This window comes from Semicossyphus pulcher, unplaced genomic scaffold (genome assembly GCF_022749685.1).
Source record: "Semicossyphus pulcher isolate SPU_LCO1_2020_fin unplaced genomic scaffold, fSemPul1.0.p SCAF_8, whole genome shotgun sequence".
Lineage (NCBI taxonomy): Eukaryota > Metazoa > Chordata > Actinopteri > Labriformes > Labridae > Semicossyphus > Semicossyphus pulcher.
Window position 1 is genome coordinate 28,083,402 of NW_027211759.1, and position 18,260 is coordinate 28,101,661.

At 42.7% G+C, this 18,260-nt stretch overlaps 1 protein-coding gene across 6 annotated transcripts in view; it reads left to right on the top strand.

Moving 5' to 3' along the window:
• Nucleotides 1-18,260, top strand: part of mical3a (microtubule associated monooxygenase, calponin and LIM domain containing 3a) — an 82,256-nt gene that overhangs the window by 36,154 nt on the left and 27,842 nt on the right. For 5 of the 6 annotated variants that reach the window (XM_069686947.1, XM_069686946.1, XM_069686948.1 and 2 more), the window contains 8 exons: nt 104-251; nt 3,063-3,259; nt 3,433-3,551; nt 3,673-3,735; nt 3,848-4,021; nt 12,710-12,896; nt 13,540-13,634; nt 13,844-13,937. In XM_069686947.1, coding sequence (XP_069543048.1) covers nt 104-251; nt 3,063-3,259; nt 3,433-3,551; nt 3,673-3,735; nt 3,848-4,021; nt 12,710-12,896; nt 13,540-13,634; nt 13,844-13,937 — 1,077 coding nt within the window. Of the gene's footprint in view, nt 1-103; nt 252-3,062; nt 3,260-3,432; nt 3,552-3,672; nt 3,736-3,847; nt 4,022-4,949; nt 5,052-7,870; nt 7,982-8,422; nt 8,486-8,632; nt 8,747-8,863; nt 8,969-9,336; nt 9,451-10,290; nt 10,393-12,172; nt 12,281-12,709; nt 12,897-13,539; nt 13,635-13,843; nt 13,938-18,260 lie in introns of all 6 variants that reach the window. The other variant, XM_069686950.1, reaches the window with a different exon arrangement.

An 18,260-nucleotide genomic window follows, 5' to 3' on the forward strand; every position in this document is an offset into this window, starting at 1 on the left:
AGATGTGAAGTGCAGCCCAGAAACAGTTTCTATTCCTTTTCATGTTAAATCCAGATTCTGTTCAATACACCAAACCTTTAATTTTCTCGTTCCACTGTACCAGAATCCATAGCGAGATCCAGTAAGCTGCTGAACTGGTGCCAGAGACAGACGGAGGGATACAGGAATGTGAATGTAACAGACCTCACCATGTCCTGGAAGAGCGGCCTGGCCCTGTGCGCGCTCATTGACCGATACAGACCCGATCTCATGTGAGTATGTGGCAGAAATACTGATGAAGAAGACATGTGCACACTCTGCAAAGTGTATTCTCTTAAATAAGTAGAGTGAAAGGGTTAAAGCTGGGGCCTGCTGTGTTTATGTGAGCTTGTTGTTTAAGAATGATGTTTATTGTCTGGTTGGGACCTTGGTTTTCAGCTGTATATCACTGTAAACGAGGTGACAGCTACCAGTCATAATAGGCTCTTGGGTCTCTTGAGGGAGCCCTCCTCGTATCCCCCCTTTCCCTCCCACACACACACACACACACACACACACAGTAAGACACATAATCACTGCCCTTACCCTCACACACTCGATAAACAACACAGTCTCCATCCCAAAGAGTAATGTAGTTTGTTTCCCTCTGGAGGCATCGTGGCAATTAACATCATCTGCTATTAGTGTGCGTGTCCTGCCTGACCTTTGCAGAGCAGTGTAGCAGTCGTGCTCTGCTGCCTTTGATAGGCCACATGATGGGAGGAGGGGAGGGAGGGTGCTGAGTGGAGGCGCCCTGGGAGAACTGTTCACGTGTGCACATGGAGAAGACGGATGGCTCAGAGGGTTTGAGTGAAGGGTTCAGACTGCGCCTAAATGTTCTGATGCCTCTAAGTGGACTGTGTTTGCAGGGAGGGTGTATCGATGACCATTGTTAATGGTACTTTCAGCTGCAGTGTAATGACATTTGCAGTAATGCTTTCCACAACATGTACAGATGCTTCCTCATTAGTGCTAAATGCAGTCTCAGTGTCAGTAAATGTTCATTACATCCAGAGCTGGAAAATAAAGATCGGTTCCTTCTTGTTTTTATTCTCATTCTGCTGATTCAGCTCAAAGTGTTTGTTTGTTTTGTCCCGTTGATTTAATGTGCGAGATAAGAATCAGCAGCAGTCATCATGCCAAAGTATATTGAACATTTATTTTAAACCCCAGTGCACATACTTACACTTTGAAACAGATGACTTTCAGACGAGTAGTATGAAACGGTTTGCTTGAAAGTGACAGAGAATCACCACCAGGACTCTCTCATGAGGGCGCATGCACATCTAAAGTCTGTTTGTTTGTTCGAATCAAAGAACAAATTGTTACAAAGCTGCATTTTGCCTCGAGTTTGGTTTGTGTTCACACGGCAGCTTTTAGGACCAAAAGTTTTGATGCGCGAGGAAACTGTTCTCTGATTGGTCAGAATTTCCACGTGGGAAAATTCCCTGAAGTAAACAAAGAGAGAGAGCACACTGATCAATCACACTCAACACGATCGAGGATTTTAATGTTTTGTTGCCGAGTTTTTTACTTTTAATCGACATTGTCAACCAATTGCCACAACTTTTCTGATAATTTGATAATAATCCTTTTTCCTCCGAAGTCATTGACGTCACCAAACTCGGTTCTCTGGTGTTCAAATTTTGATCCCCTGAAGTCTGCAGTGTTGTTTTAACACCTGAGGACATCTTTTACTTTATTACCCACTTGTTACTGATGTTTCATCACTGATTTCAAAGACTGTTTGTACACTGAGACAGTAAACCACCTGTCTCTTATCAATTGTTTCATACTTCTGCAGCAGCTGAAGTAAGTAGAACAGCGTTAATAAAATAAATAATGTACAGTATGGACAGCATTGAATGTGCACGTGCAGTGACATATTAGCATTTCATGGCTGTTGACTTTAGTGTCATTCAGTTTTTACACATTATGTGGAGTCTTGGACACTGAAATCAACTGGAAGTGATGTCAGAAGACGAACAGCTTGCTCAGCCAATAGATGGCTTTATTTCAGCGTTTGTCACAGTGGATGTGTGATGTGTTAAGCAGAAAAAAAGCATCACAGCTGTCATTCCAACTATTCAAAAAATCTGCCACAGAATCCACAGTTTTGGCCGCAACAATACAGAAAAAATGCAGTGAAATCCTGGAGGGACTGCGTAGTGCAGCATTTATCTGCTGAAGATGCAGATATCTCTTTCAGGACTTAGAGGAGAGCCACTGGGCCAAAAGGCAGTTAAAGACTATAATCGTCAGCTGTAATCGTCGATCATGTTGCTCTGTTGTTGTTGGACAATTTGCCATATCACAATGGGAAAGTAATGTCATTGTTGTGTTCTTGGCTTGTTTCTGCTGCCTGAAAGTAGAAAAAAAATCAGTTAATGGGGGTTTTAATGTGGTGTTATTTTTGTATAATGAAACTAGTTTTATTTGTTTAGGGCTTTTTTCAGCTAGTAGCACAAACTGCTTTCCATAGAAAACATAAAAACAAATAAAGATACACATTTAAAAAAAACAAAAACCTGAAAAATACAAGCATCTATCATAAATAATCATATTATACAAGATCATGTCCCTGAAGTATACCTTAATGGCTCTTAATTGGATTTTGAGTTTTAAGATGGACCTCGGACATTATTAAGAACAGTAAACATGGTGTACTGGAGTCATGGGGTTAACCTGAAACATAAACATCTCTCAATCATTGAACACAAAAATGATGCAAAGTGCAGTTTTGTTCCCGTCATTGCAGCTCATGCAAATGTTTCATATTCTCTCTTTTATGTTGTACACAGAAAAAACTGTATAATTTATTCTCAACCAAATTTAATGTAAATTTAATGTCTCTCTCTCTCTGTCTCTCTGTCTCTCTCTCTCTCTCTCTGTCTCTCTCTGTCTCTCTCTCTCTGTCTCTCTCTCTCTGTCTCTCTCTCTGTCTCTCTCTCTCTGTCTCTCTCTGTCTCTCTCTCTGTCTCTCTCTCTCTGTCTCTCTCTCTGTCTCTCTCTCTCTCTCTCTCTCTCTCTCCTCCTGCACTCAGTGACTTTGATTCCCTGGACGAGCGAGACCAGGAGAAGAACAACCAGTTGGGTTTTGACGTGGCGGAGCGGGAATTTGGCATCTCGCCCTGCATGACTGGCAAAGAGATGTCTTCTGTGGTGGAGCCAGACAAGCTCTCTATGGTCATGTACCTCAGCCAGTTCTATGAGATGTTTAAGGACACAGTGCCACCTGGAGGTGAGAGTGGGTGATACAGCCGGGCTGCTTCTTCTGTAGTGGAGTTTCTGGAGGTGTCTGTTATTTTGCAAGTGTCGTCTCTGACAGATGCAGTTAAAACATAATTACCCATAATCCTAAGAGGATTTAAAGTGCTTTTTCATGCTCTTAATCTATGATTTTTTTCTCTTCAGATAACCAGAACTTGAGTCCTGAGGAGAAGGCAGCACTCATAGCAAGCACCAAGTCTCCCATCTCCTTCCTCAGCAAACTCGGGCAGAGCATAGCAATTTCCAGAAAACGAAATCCCAAGGTCAGTGTCGGAGAAATCCCTGTTAGCCCCCCTTTCATCCTTCTTGAAACATCAAAAGTACAATTTTGTCCTTTCAGTCTTGTAGTAGGAGAGAAAATAACTTGTGACGTGTCTTCAACAGGATAAAAAGGAGAAGGACGTTGACGGTTTGGGGAAGAGAAGAAAAACCAGCCAGACTGAAGAGGTGAGTGCTTCTGACAGCAGAGCGTCTCAGATGTGGAGCTTGTTGCTAATTATTCCCACCAGACTGACGGCAACAGGCAAACAAGTGTTACTGTTTCTCTACTGTGTCACAGGACGAGGTCTCCAGGAGCGGTCGTGACGACAGGCCGTCTGTCCCAGCTATCCTGTCGGAGAGGAAAGTGGACTCCTGTGCTGCGGGGAACCACAACAAAGTCAAGGTCATGGCCACCCAGCTGCTCGCCAAGTTTGAGGAGAACGCTCCGCAGCCTTCAGGACTCAAGAGACAGGTATGGAGGGAGGAACGCGAGTCATTTTGGTCATTTGAGGGGGAGTAAAAAAGCTTTCCACTGATGGATGTCGTAGGAGTTTAGGCCTCATTGTGGTTTGTTTTTTCTCCACAATGAATATTCTGATGAACGTGTAGATTTCATGCTCTGCAGCAGCCAGGGCCTCCAGTCTCATGATGGACAAGCAGTAGGCCGCTGTTTTAATGAGCTGAGGTCCAGAATGCTAATACTGGGCAGGCTGGGTATTGTTCTGGGTCCTGTAGGCGGCCTCACGGTGCTGACTGGGCTCTGAGGGCTCGGGTGAATTGCTTCGCAGAGCTTTGGTTTGCTCGCTACCGAGAGTGGGAGGGAGGAGTGGGCCACGGGGACACTGGAGAGTATTGTCGATGGAGAGAATGGCGACTCACAACTGTTGCTGTTTGTCTTTGAAAAGCTGCCTCTGATTTGATTCATGTAAAAGCTTCTGTTTGGGTTTATCTTCAGCCTTCAGATGCAGCTGATTTTATCATTTAATTCTGTACAAATGCCAGCAGCGAGTCTCATGAAGGTTTGTGGGAATTTATAAAAGCTTAAACGTGCAGCAGTTTCTTTCCTGAAGACACTTTACGCCAATTTGTTTTTCACTTCCTCCTTTTCAATCTATAATTGATGCACATTCTGCCTGACGTTTATAGACTTCCATCTCTAAGTGTTGTTATAAATACACCATCCTCTCAGCATGATCTGTTTATGACTGCCATTTCCTCATTACCTTTGAACACATATTTTCCAGCCTCTGTGACTCCATCTCCCCATGATTCACTTCCTTCTGTCTGTTTCTCTCTCCTTGTTTCCCTCCCATCCTGGACTTTTGCATGATGCCTTGCATGGTCACTCTGGCCTCTTACTGGCTGCGCTCGCTGTCATTCATCGTTATCTGACCACAAAGGGGGAATCTCTGCCCAATCTGGACCGCCTTTTGTCCCCTTCCCCGCCCCAAACCCCTGTGAAAGAGACAGTGCGCCTGGCACCTGTCCCTGCATGGAGAAAGGTAAAGAGAGGAGCCGCCCCACCTCATCCCTGTAGAGACTAACAACTAGACTGACCCTCTAATCAGATGTCCCTGTGGTGTGTCATAGAGGAGAACGCTACTTGGTGTTGACTTGAACGAGTCTGAGCTTTACCGTCTTTGTAGATCTGCAGGAATTAACTCTGTAGCTGCTGTTGTGTGGTTAACAAAGCTGTGTGACTGATTTTAACATGTCAATTAAATAGTTGCAGTGTGTGTGTGTGTTTGTGTGTGAGAGAGACCTAAGAATGCGACACCATCATGGTTTCTCCCCCTTGCTTCTCTCGTCCCGGCTCAGAGACGCACGCAGCAGCAGGAGCAGCTGAGCATTCGCTACAAAGAAATGATCAAGTGTCAGACACTGCCCAACAGAGGGGAGCAGGTACGCTTAGATACGCTGCCCTGGTAGTCCTCCAACTCCTTCCCACTAGGTCCAGATTCCCCATCCTCCCGCCCTTACAGGTGAAAATGGATTGACCTTTCAATCCAGAAGCAAGAGGAAGGGAAGGTGGCCTCACTGAGCATACGGTATCAGCCCCAAATGGTCAGATCAATCAGCAAAATATTGTTCAAATGATTCATGACTCTAAAACATTACCAACAACTGTGTGGTACAAGTCGGCTGTCAGCAGACCCACTTTAAAGGCAATGACCCGTCAGATAGTGGGTTTATTCAACATACATATAGTAAAAATGAGGTCATTAAACAGGCCAGCACTTTGCGCCTAGCTGTGATATTTTAAGCACAAAAACATTGTTATGTACTGCAATGTGTGGCGCATTAACATAATAATATACAGTCAGCTTCTGTTAGTGAGTTAAAGGTTCTCCGTGTTGGTTCCTTCTAATCAAACAAAGCTCTGTTTACATTATTCTCTCAGCAGAAAGCTTTGTGTTTATCCCTGAGGCATTACCGACCTGTTTAATGCATTTTCTTCCACATTAAACATTTGCAAAGCTGATTTTGTTTGGCTGAGGCAAGCTCAGGTCCTCGTGTGAAACAGAGAAGCATTAAAGGGACACACGCAAAACACTGCTCTGTGATGCTGATAGTTTATTTTAAGTAAGGTTGTCACAATACCAGAATTTCAAACTTCGATACAATACTAGTAAATAAAAACAATACTCGATACCTGTTTCGTTACCACAGCAACAAAAATAGAAGTCCAAGGAACAAAAAAAAGTCATTTTCTTGTCTTTAATTTCCCTCCTTCACACAGTGCTGCTACAGAACTACAGAACAGTCACTAAACGCAGACCAGCTCATCTGACAATACTGAAAGGCTCAATGAGATGGATTTTCCATATTTTTAATCATCACTCATCATCCAGGAGAAGTGTGAGCTGGAGAAGGGGATCTGCCCTTCGTCTGTGTCTCTATTCTTCTTCTTATTTTGCTGTGTCTGGGACGTTTCTGGACGTCCGTCGCTGGGCAGTGGTCTGGAGCTCGTGAAAGGGACGTCACAAAACGTCTTCATTTGTTATTCAGTGAATACGAACAGTCCGCTGTGTTGTTGCTGTATCAGAGCTCCAGGTGTGACGGAGAGCAGCGCAGACAGACACATAGCCGACTTGGGCCTATAAAAACTAAACCCTGTACCTTCCTGTGGGGTCGTATGGAGGTGTAGGCGCATTAGTTTGTTGTTTAATCTCTGTGAAACAATCAGTAAATAATATTAACGGAGCTCTCTTCACTTCCCGTCTATGTCGCTCGACCACAGCTGCTCTCTCTCTGATTTGCTAGCGGCAGCTTTGTTTGGAAAATATGACTGTAGATCTGTTGTGTTTTTAAAACTTATAGAACGTAAAAATAGAGATTGTGTTATGAAAAGTATCGAAGCATCGAACATTTTGACAACTCTAACTGAACTTTTAGGAAACATTAAAAACAAGGAAACAGATGTGGTATTCTCCTTGGATGACGTCTACCTTCCCCCTCTTTCTTGTTACCATTCCCACTACTTTCCAATGACCTGAGAGCTCATGTTAAGGTTCCCTGCTGTGCTTCTGCCCTCACTGTGTAAGTAGATACAGTTAGTACACTCGTAGGTGTGTTGCTTTCTGATAAAGAAGGTCCAGCGCTCCATCCTGTCCCTCAGCCTCAGTTGTAGATCAGTTTGTTGTCGTCCTGCTTCACTGTTCACTCATGTTAAAACAGCATTAGCATATTAAAGTGCTACCTCCAGTTTACTTGCTGATGCTAAGAGATCTGTTTGAAAGCTTTAAACTCTCCTGTTCACTGGGTTTTAATTCACTGCACAGTAAGTCTCCAGCTGCTGAGTAAATTAGCTGAAAGTCAAGACTTTTAAGACTGGGAATAATCTTGTTAATCCAAAGTACTCCTCTACACAGAGTTTATGGGATAGAGTACCCTCTTATATTCAGTGGTATTTTTTTGTAATGGCAAACCTTTCCTCAGTTTTCGTAAAACAATTATCCCCTCCCTGGGGATGATTGCACTTTTTCCCCCTGAAAATACAGGAGAAAGTATCTATAACATAGACTTTTTTTAAATTTATTTTATTTTTATGTTGTTGGTGGTCTGTAATCCAGGGGATGTGTATGGAAAGTGTGTGTGCACGTGTGTCAGGACAGCACACTAACTCTATTAACCAGATCAGTAACTTTGTGTGTGAGTTCAGATATAATTTCAGCTTATTTTTGCTTCTGAAAGCATTAAAATGTGTTATGCTGCTGTGAATGACAACAACTAGGAGCATGAAGCACATTTACTCATCATCTTCGTCATCAGTCTCATCATCTTCCGCTGAATCTCATGTTCCTGTCCTTCATCTCTCAAGGCCAGAAGTGGTGCAGACCAACTGTCCAGCTCGGGCGCTCGGAGCTGCCCAAAGAAAACCATTCTGCTCCCCTCTTCCTCCTCCACTTCCTCGCTCTGTCTCCACTCAGAGGTGACGCATAGTCTGCTGTGTCCGTCTGTTTGTCTCCTTTTTATTCCTCTAAAAGCATCTTTGCTAGATGTGTGTGCTGCACCTCAGATTCGACCTGTGCAGTGTGTAGCGTGAATATAAAACTAAACGCTGTATTCCCCCAAGTGAACTTCCTGGAGAGGTAGCGTTGTTGTTTACGTCCCTGTGAGTGGGTAGTGTGTCTCATTATCAGAGGAGCAGCTTGTTTTCATGCTGAAGGGTGTGTTGTTGGGATGTGACGGCTTGCAAATAAATGCAGACTCAGGGGACTGTGGGTAGTTTTTACTTATTGTCAGGCACTGTCAGACATTCTGCAAAACAAGCTGTTCTATAACAAAACATTCAACAACTCCTTTTGTCAGAATCTGTTCTGTATCGAGGAAAACAAAGTGCTGATACAGTCTGTGTGTTTCTGCCTTCAAGCATTTGAGTAGAAGTCCAGAGGAAGAGGAACTGGAGTACTACGAGATGCCTCTGAAACACGGGGTAGAGTAAACGTGTGATTGCATGGATGTGTGTTCAGATTGTCACTTCTGCCTGCATTTCGGTGGTTGGAGTAGCTGTAAACAGACTGACCTTGTATATACGACACCCAAAATCCTCAGTAAGTCTCAAATAGAGCTCCCTTGGCAGGAGTGGACACCGCTGCACCTGACAGACCCAGGACCCATTCACATACCTGGCATACAGGAGAGGGCTGAACGCCTGATCTCTAAGTTTACGGGCAAACCTGAACGGGCGCCAAAGGTGAACACCCTGCATGGTTTTCAGTGCATTTTTTAGCCTATGCTGTTTGTAAAGAACATACTTAAGGGTCCTGAGAGTCTAATTCCCTCTTCAACAATCCCTCTTTTCTCCCTGGAGCCTAAGAAAAAGCCGTCCCATTTCTTTTTAGAGCAGTGGAAGTCATCCCGGGGCCTAACTGAGAGTCCTGGTTTACCACTCTCCTCTCCTGAGTCTTCCAGAAAGGTCAGGTTTTGGTGCTGTGGACTGAGACCATGAATTACCTTCTGCTCTACTTAGAAATATCAGCTTTTGGAGGGTTTCACTTTTAGAAAAGACCTAACTTGAAGTCTCATTCAGCTTGTTCAGCCTGAGTTTCTTTAACTCAAGTGTAGTCTGTTGTTTTTCCCAGATATAAAAGCCTCACTAACTGAAGGGCATTGCTGCATAATTTGAACGCTGTCAGATGGAACTATGAAAATAATGCCTAACAAATTCTCTAAGGCCTACACCACAATGACTTGCTGTTTGGAAACTCCTAAAAAAGGCAGATGATAACTACATTTTCATTCTTGCACGTCCCTTGTGTGATTGAATCATCTATTTCTCTGCAGGAGCCAACAAAGCCTCTGCACTCGGACGATCAAATGCCCTTATATGTGCTTAGTATTCAGGAGAGGGCTGAGCAACTTGCCTCTCAGTTTGAGGGCAAGCCAGCCGAACCACAGGTGAAATTTCACTCCAAACACGGAGAGATCATCACTCCAATATTTATATATGTTAATAAAGGCATGCATATTAATGGGAGAGTTAACCTGTTGGTCAGTTTGACCTTTTTGCACCTTAAACGTTAGCTTCTTGCTGCTGTACGTTTAGCATATCAATATACAGACTATGCTACATTAAACTAGTAATTACAAGTGGGCAGAATGTAAGAAATAACAGGTAATAACTGTAAATCTCTAATGTAAATAAACAAAAAGCAGTGATTGATAATATATGGCATAAAATACAAGCTTCTCTGTTTACATAGCTAATGAACAATAGGAGACTTGTAGCTAACTGATTGCAGTCGAGATGCTTTAGAGGTATTTTTTCTCAAAGTGATCCGAGTATAAACTATTAACAATGAAAGGTTTATTGAGAGTTCACCTTTAAACTGTGTGAAAATACTCAAATTATACACATAAGTAGGAATAAGATTAGTTTATCTCAATACTGCAAGCTGCTACTCTGACTCAGCATTTTATGCTAACGTGTTAGCATAGAACAGGAGAGGAAATGACTAACCAGCTAACAATAATGTTGATATTTAAAATTAGTTTAGGAGACTTTATTTGTCATTCTCACTGGAACATAGAAAGATTATTTAACAGGAAAAACATAAAGGTTACATTGAACACAATTTAGCAATAGCAGTATTAGCTAGTAGCATAATATTACTCAGCAAAAAATGCTAGTGTTTCAGCTGAATGAAACAGGCTGCTCCCTAAAACTAAAATTTGAGAGTTCGATTAAATAAATTTGTGTGGTTTTAAATACTCTCCTCTCTCATTCCTCTTGTGGAGCCAAAGAAAAAACCCTCTCGTTTCTTTATGGAACAATGGCACCTGGCCCAAGCCCAGTCTCCCCCTGGTTCTTCCCCCTCCTCCTCTGACACCTTGAGACAGGTAGTCTTTTCACGCCTGGATCGAACCGTGTGTGGTGACACTAACACACGACACCTGCACTTTGTCTTTCAGGAAGCTGCATCGTTGCTTGCAAGACTTCAGTATTTCAGAGACTTGCTTTAAAAGATGGCTGATTGTGAAATATAATCAAACTCATTTGTAACCTGTTAATTGTTTGGCATGGTTTCTGTGATTAGTATGTGGATGAGTGATAAGTCCTTGATGTGACTTTATCTAAACAGATATCAAATTAGTCTTTGCTAGTGCTCGCTTGAACTCCCGTTAATTCCCACAGTTATTTTGCCAAGGGAGTCCTGTTAGTTGATTTGGATTGGAAGAGCAACTTGGCAGCAAAATCCTCATCTAGTGTAATTCCCATGTTGACAAGCACAGTACCAGCTGTGGCATAGTAACAACTTAGCGTTACAGAAGGCGTGCAGCTCTGCTCCAATCTCATCCTCAGTAATAGTTTACATAAATGAGATTTGCCTCATATAAGATGTGACCTCAATTCTTCCCTTATAGAGGATAAAAATTGCCTTTTTAAAAGATTGAATCCTAACCCTGGTGTAGCTTAATTCAGGATTTAAACAAATGCCGACAGCTCGGGGGTCAGATATCACAAAAAAGAGTTTAAAGAGGGGGTATTATGCTGTTTCACATTTCAAGACATACAGTATATACAGTTTTACAATGTTGGATGTCCATATTAAAAATGAAGTTTCAAATCTGTAGGTAAAAGTATGTTGGAGTAATCCCCTGCTAAAACAGTCTCAGTCTGCAGGCGGCTGTGAACACTTGCTTTCAGACAGACTTCTCCAGACGCTTCACTTTGTGATGTCACAAAGTGGAGTAACTCTATATTTGGGCATCTGCCCGAGATGCAGCAGAACTTCCTGCCCCTGGCTCTGATCGTCAAGTTGGTTCAGAGAGTCTTGGAGAAAGTGTTTCTTTGGCTGTGAAGGAAAGACATCAGTGTTTACTTTTCTAAAGGACAAGGGCAGCAGACATTCATTTCAAATCGAAACAGTGAAGTTTACTCTTTGCAAACAACTCTGTAACACAGCCACAGGAGGCGTGCCGCAAACACTGAGTTCTGCCCCTCGGCAGGCTTTGGAGGGCTGGCCAATCAGAATAATCCAGGCTTGTAGGGGCGGGGTTTATTAAAGGGACAGAGCTGACTGAGTCGTTTCAGGCAAAGGCTGTATGAGGGCCTGCACAGAGCACCAGTGTGAGAAACTGTAAATTATGCTAAAGTATCATAGAGTTAAATATGAAACTTGAAATTAGCATAATCCCCCCCCCCTTTAAATTGGCCCCTTCCAGCATTTTCTTTTGTTTAATGTTATTGTTCGATTAGTGCTACAGAGCCTTTGTGTGTGCATGTGAATGAAAAGTGTATAACTGCTTTACCTGAGTGTGTAACATGAACACGTAGCAGCTGAATGCTAAGGTATTTGAGCTCTTATTCTGAAATCCGGTGGTTCTCTTTGTTTGCACGTTTGATCCTCATGGAATTATTTGTTCAACTGAAGTTATGTTTGGTTTTTGCAGTTGGCTGGGGCTGCCAGCACACCTTAACGCTTGGTCACTCAAGCATGGAAACATTGCTATGTCACATCTCAACATCCTGTCAGACACTTGTTCGTTGCTCCGCTGAGTGATCCCCTCACTCTGCTCCTCACTCTCCTCCTCCCTCTGATTTTCCTGTTTTTCTCCATTCATCATTTTCTAATGTTTGTCCACCTGTCTTTCTTTTTCCTCCTTATACTGTTGATAGCACTATGTAAGGATGTACACAGGTGGAGTTAGCTCATTGACTGAGCAGATAGCCAATCAGCTTCACTCTCAGGAAGACCCTAAGCCCCTACCTGAAAAGAGGGATTTGGTAAGCATGCTGACCGAGGTTATGAAGCATGTGGCTGCACAGACAGAAGCCAGAGGGCGCTGTTTCCCCACGTATCATCAACACAATGATCTGCTGTTGATACATTGATGTGCTAGTGTACTGTCACAGTTTAGCCTGATCCACCTCCTGTTGGCTGTAGTCGTGTGTGTTTGCTCAACAAGTAACTACAGTTTGGGATAGTGTTGTGTGTTTTTCAATGGTACCCGTTCCAGCTGATCAATAACATGGATTTACTCTGTTGTGGTTTTGTTAATAGGTTGTTAAGTAGCTCAATACCCAGCATATAATGACAGCGGCCTGAAGTGTGAGCTTGTGGGGTGATGTCTATGTTATCTTTGAGGTCTTTAAACCTCTCCTCTCCTCTCCTCTGTGTTCCTAAAAACCGATCACCGCTGTATCCTTCCTCAGGGCTCTCTCAGAAAAGAGTTCCCCGTCAACATCGGCGGCAGCGACGTTTGCTTCTTCTGTCGAAAGCGTGTGTACGTGATGGAGCGGCTGAGTGCGGAGGGGAAGTTCTTCCATCGCAGCTGTTTCAAGTGTGACTACTGTGGCACAACACTACGACTGTCCTCCTACGCCTTCGATGTGGAGGATGGTAAGGTCTTTTTTTCTGATTGCTCCCCTGATCTCCCCTTTGTCACGACGTTTCTAAACATCAGAGGCAGCCAAAAAGAGCTGAATTTAGCAGAGGAATCTTGGGCTTAAAGCCAACCAGAAACAGTCTGAGGAAACGATTTAAAACCACTATCATTAGAATTTAAAAATCCGATTCTGGTACCTTCCAGTGGTCGTATCAAATATTCAAAAAGGTTGAGGCAATGCACACGCACTGAGATGGATAAATGTATACCACCTGAAATATGTGAAAGATGCTAAAACCACATGGAATTGCAACACCTTTTAAAAGTTGAAGCTCAACCTCAGAGGCGAGTTCATTCCCATATTTCCATATTTTTCCTCTCTGGGAGTTCTCCTTTGTTCCAATGAACAATCTGCTGCCTGTCCTTGAATACAGAGTGTTTTCAGTGCCAGCCGTGGGACTTAAACCCACTGTTGGTCTGAGCTGAGACAGAGAGGGACATTTTTTAATTCTAAATGACAAACAGTCTGCAGAACAGGACAGATAAAGCCTATGGACTCCTGGAGGTGAAATTCGCTGTGTATACCATTCATAATATGTATATATATATGCATTGAATTAATTTGCTGTTGTGCTGTCTGTCTTCCTTGTCCTGCAGGGAAATTTTACTGCAAGCCCCACTACTGTTACCGCCTGTCTGGCTATGCTCAGAGGAAGAGGCCTGCTCCCTCCCCTGCTTCAATCACTGCTAAGGTACCTGGTTTAGTTTTGTTATAGAAATCCTGGTGGAAATCAGGAATGTCTGGCACGTAATGAAGAAATTCAAGGTTTTGTTTATTCTTAAAAAGCTCTGCTTAGGTAGAGGCACAAGGGCAAACTGAGGAATCAGAGCAGTTGTTTTGTGTTTGTGTCACTAAACACTTTGCCTAAAGGTTTAATCGTCCGTCTCTCTGCCTGTGCAGGAGAACCAGGCGCCCCGGACTCCTACAGCCACCGTTGATGCCCCAGGAAGGGCGATGGCAGCGGCAGCCCCCTCGGCCGAGCTCCAGCCCTCAGGTACCCCACTTTCCTCTCTTGCTGTGGTGGCTGCACCCAGCCGTCTGGCGAGGGGCGTGGGAGTCCCGCTGCGTACCCTCCGCCGCACGCTCTCCTGGACCTGCCACCAGGTGGCGCTCAACCCCCTAGACTCTCCCTTCCTGTGCACCTACTGCATCTACCTCTTCTGCTGTTTCACCATCAATGTCCTGCTCAACCTCCTCTAGCATGACTCTCTTGTCCCTCCTTCTTCCCGTCCTTACCTCCTTTACTCTTGGCTTACTAATGTGAGTGGGATTGTAAACATTTAGCAGATTGTATTGACTCACTGAGCCTGCACATTGTTCATGTAAATCCTGTGATTCTTCGTCTCAGTGATTGATTTATTTGCTGAAGATGCAGCATTCTTTCTCCTTCTGTCAGCAGCGGTTTTATGACCTGTGATTGGCAGAGGCAGGTTGCTCTGGCAGCGAAATGAATGGTGCATCTTAGATTTATTTATTTTCCTTGGCTTGGAAATTAAAAGAGTTGGACAGAGTTCCTTCTGGTCAGCTCTCCAGGCTGCTTATTAACCATGTGTTAAACTTTGTTGCACAGCTTCCTATTGGGATCTTATCATGAAATGTGGCAGCTTTAACTCAAATTATCAGTTCAAATTTAGCACATATTCTAACACTCATATAGCCTAAGTTAGGTGTTTACCTGCCTGTGTTTTAATGAAAAGCCAAGCTTTATTCTTGAGTGACTGTAACCTCTGGTGGCCTGTGACTGCTCTTAGCTCTACCTCCTCCTGTGATGTGTTTCTTTTAGAGCCTGCTTTGTGATGTGTTTCTTTCTCTCTGTAAGCTGTTTGCACCTACAGTCCCCCTCTGACTGAAACTCATCTTACTGTGATGAAGTGCCTGTATAAGTGCTTTTGTGAGCTTTACCTTTCCCCCTCCTTTCAGAGCAGCTTAAAACTGAGAGCTCGACTAGTGCTTGAATTAGTGCCTGTGATTGGTTCTCTTGTGACTCTCACTCCTCTCTTTGACCTTCTTAGTTTCCCTGTCTCCCTGCATCCCTCACCCTCTCACCCCGACAGACTGCTGCTAAGAACCACTTGTGTTTGCTCGAAATAGTGCATCTTTGCTACGCTAAGTGCTTTGCATATTATAGTTGAATATAATAAACATGACTAGAAAGAGCTGAACAGAACAGCTTGGTAAATATTCACAGTAACATCTTAAGGTGATAGATGTTGACGTAGTTGAAGTGTAGGCCTGCTGCATTTTGTGGCAAGTTTAGTGTTATGAGAATTAAAACAGCTACTCATGCATACTGTATTAGTACTGTAAACCTCTGAGATCATTTGCAGTATTATAGAATTACTTTAATTACTTAATTAGGTGATAACAAAACATCATGGAATACCCAGAGGATTCACATCATTCAATTTGTTGAGTGCAGAAACAACATGTCATCTTGTAAACATGAAGCTCATTCTAGACGACGTGCTAATAGAAAGTTAAATCAACATATTTGTAATATTCATTGGAGTATCAGTTTTTTTTATCACTTTACTTATTATTTCAGTGTTTTCCATAAATACAATTAACAAGGTTAATTATTTTAACAACTGAAAATGATTTGATCAAAAAGCAGAATACTTGGGGCCTGTGTCCGCTAACAGCCTTTCTTGTCGCTGCTGTCACTGCGCTCTCAGTTGAAAGTAGTTAAAAAATTTTGAATACCGGCGCGCTCATCAATTTCATTACTTCCTCACAGACCAATCAAAATCAAGAAGGGGCGGGACTTTCCCTAAATTTGTCAACAACAATAGCGGAGGAGAAGCTAAACCTTTTGTTTTTTTGAGGGTACAATTTCCAGGTGAAGAGCTGCTGCTAACGCCAGGGCACGATTCCTTTAAAAATAAATTATTAGATAAAAAGTAAAATCTAATATTTTAGTATATAGAGTTAAGTCTCTATCTATCGCCGAATGAGCTAACACAATGATGATTGAGCCTATGGCCCACTGATGAAAGCCTTTGCATTTGCATTATGTAGTATTATTATGGACTGGGTGTCTGTGGCGACTTTCACGGAAAAAATCACAAGCAGCTTCCAGTTAGTGACGCGTTTTCCATCAGCCAGCAGTGGTTGGTCTGCCAGAGAGGGTAGGCAGAGCTAAGCGGCGGCTTTTCCGCTCTCTGCAAGTGTTGCGAGTAAACAGTAATCTACTATGGCTGAACAAACAAAGAAAAGATGGATGACTGCAGATACAACTTCAACAAGAAGTGAAAATCCAAAGAAGAAGAAACAAACTCGACGCTCAGATGAAGCAAACAGTCTGAAAAGGAAAGCGACCGTCAGCCAGGAAAATCAAGAGTTACAACTGCAACAAAGAGAGCCAGCCGTGGACGTCTGGGGTCCGTTTCACGAAGAAGGTTCAACAAACTCTGAGTCTAACCCTGAACTCTGAGTCGATCTACTCTGAGGTAGGAAACTCTGAGTTTTCGGTTCCAGAACAGCTGATCAGAGTTAGTTCAATCAACTCTGAGTAGGTTCACCCGGAGTTAAGTGCGTGCACGCTGACTGTAAAAAGCCAGCGTTAATGGAACCCCGATACCACGATTCACCATGGCAACAGTACACAAAAAGAGGACCTCCTACGTCACACCAGTGGAGCTGGAAATCCTCATGCGGACGTTCAGCGAATACGAGCGTGTTTTTAGAAAAATAAAGTAACACGGCTGCAGCTGCAAAAGAGAGAGAAGCGGCATGGGAAGAAACTGCTGCTCGAGTTAATGCGCAAGTTTGAACTGGTCTATTTATTTTATACTTAATCACGACCGGAAGCTAAAATTTATATTAATTTAGGAGCAATCCAGCGGGAGAAAAAAAACATCCATGGAAGCAGTTAAAAATAAAATACCAGAACATCATTGAAAGGTGCGGCTCAGGCAGAACAGGCTCATGGCTGAATCTCACTTCAATCGTATTTTAAATATTAAACTAATGAAATATCATTCAGTGGCTGTTTTAATGTGCATTAGCTTTATCCCTAACATGATGCTGACTTCACATACATTATAATTCATGTAGATTAAACTGAATGTGTTAGTTTAAAAAAAATAAATAAATCCAATAACTTACGGCGTCTTATTTGATTGCTCTCGGCAGTGGTGGTGGAAAATCTACAAATGATGACTTTGACACAGATTTGTCTTTTGATTATTTTATCATAATTATAAAAGACTTTTGCAAAGCGGTCAGAGCAGCACAGAGACGCAACGTTTCTTCTTTTAATTCGGTAACCGCTCAAACACACGCGTGAGACGGGCTGAATGAATGAGGAAGTAGAATGAGGGTTTTATATTCTAGAGGGAGGAGACGGAGAGAAACTCTGAGTTTCCTGAAGAAAACCTGCTCGCGACCAGGTTAGGTTTATAGAGTCTGTTACTACGGTAACTGACCGAGAGCTTAAGTTACCTCCCTTTGTGAAACGGAAAACTCAGAGTTTCCCTCATTTCAGGGTTAGCAGACTCAGAGTTTTCAATAAACCTGCTTTGTGAAACGGACCCCTGGTTATCTGGGACGTATACGCCTGCAATTGCCTTTTATCGCCACAAGGTACTGCCAAAGAGAACAATACTGGGAACTTCGAGATTATATCTTTAACAGTCACTGCTAAGGGGAGCGGAACTTTTGTAACCTAGCAACTGAAAGCTCTGAAATTGAGGCCGTCAGCGCTGGACACAGGCCCTTAGCCAGGACCTTTAATATTAGGGTTTGATGTCATAAAAAGATGAACCATGTAATTTTATCTGATTCTTCACAGCTGTTTTAGGGCTTTTTTGCCTCATTTAGAAAAAAATAGAAGCTATTGCAGCTATTTAAACACATTCCTCATCCTCACACTACATATTCTGCAGTATCAAATATCACACACTCATTGTCACACCTATTCTTTTTGATTGGATTGGATTGAAGCTCCTTTTATCCTCATTAGAGTCTGTCTAAGTTAGAATGGCAAGTTTAATTTGAAAGACAAAATTCTGAAGAAAAAAAATACAGTTTTAAGATTTGCTTCTCAGGACGGGAAAAAGGCAAAGCACTCCCCCAAAACTGTAGTGTGACTCAACTATTTTAGAGTGTTAAACTTGTGTTTGTTGATACTATTTTGTGTAGGAATATAATCTAATGCAATAAATTAAGTTTTAGATCCTTAAATTGGTGTGTCCTCGTCACTTTGTCCTCAAAATACAAAAGCTGTTTTGCTCTGTTGGAGAAATGGAAAGTAAATTAGCAACAGATACACACAGATATGCACTCGTTTCCCTGTTGGATGTGTGATGGATTTGAT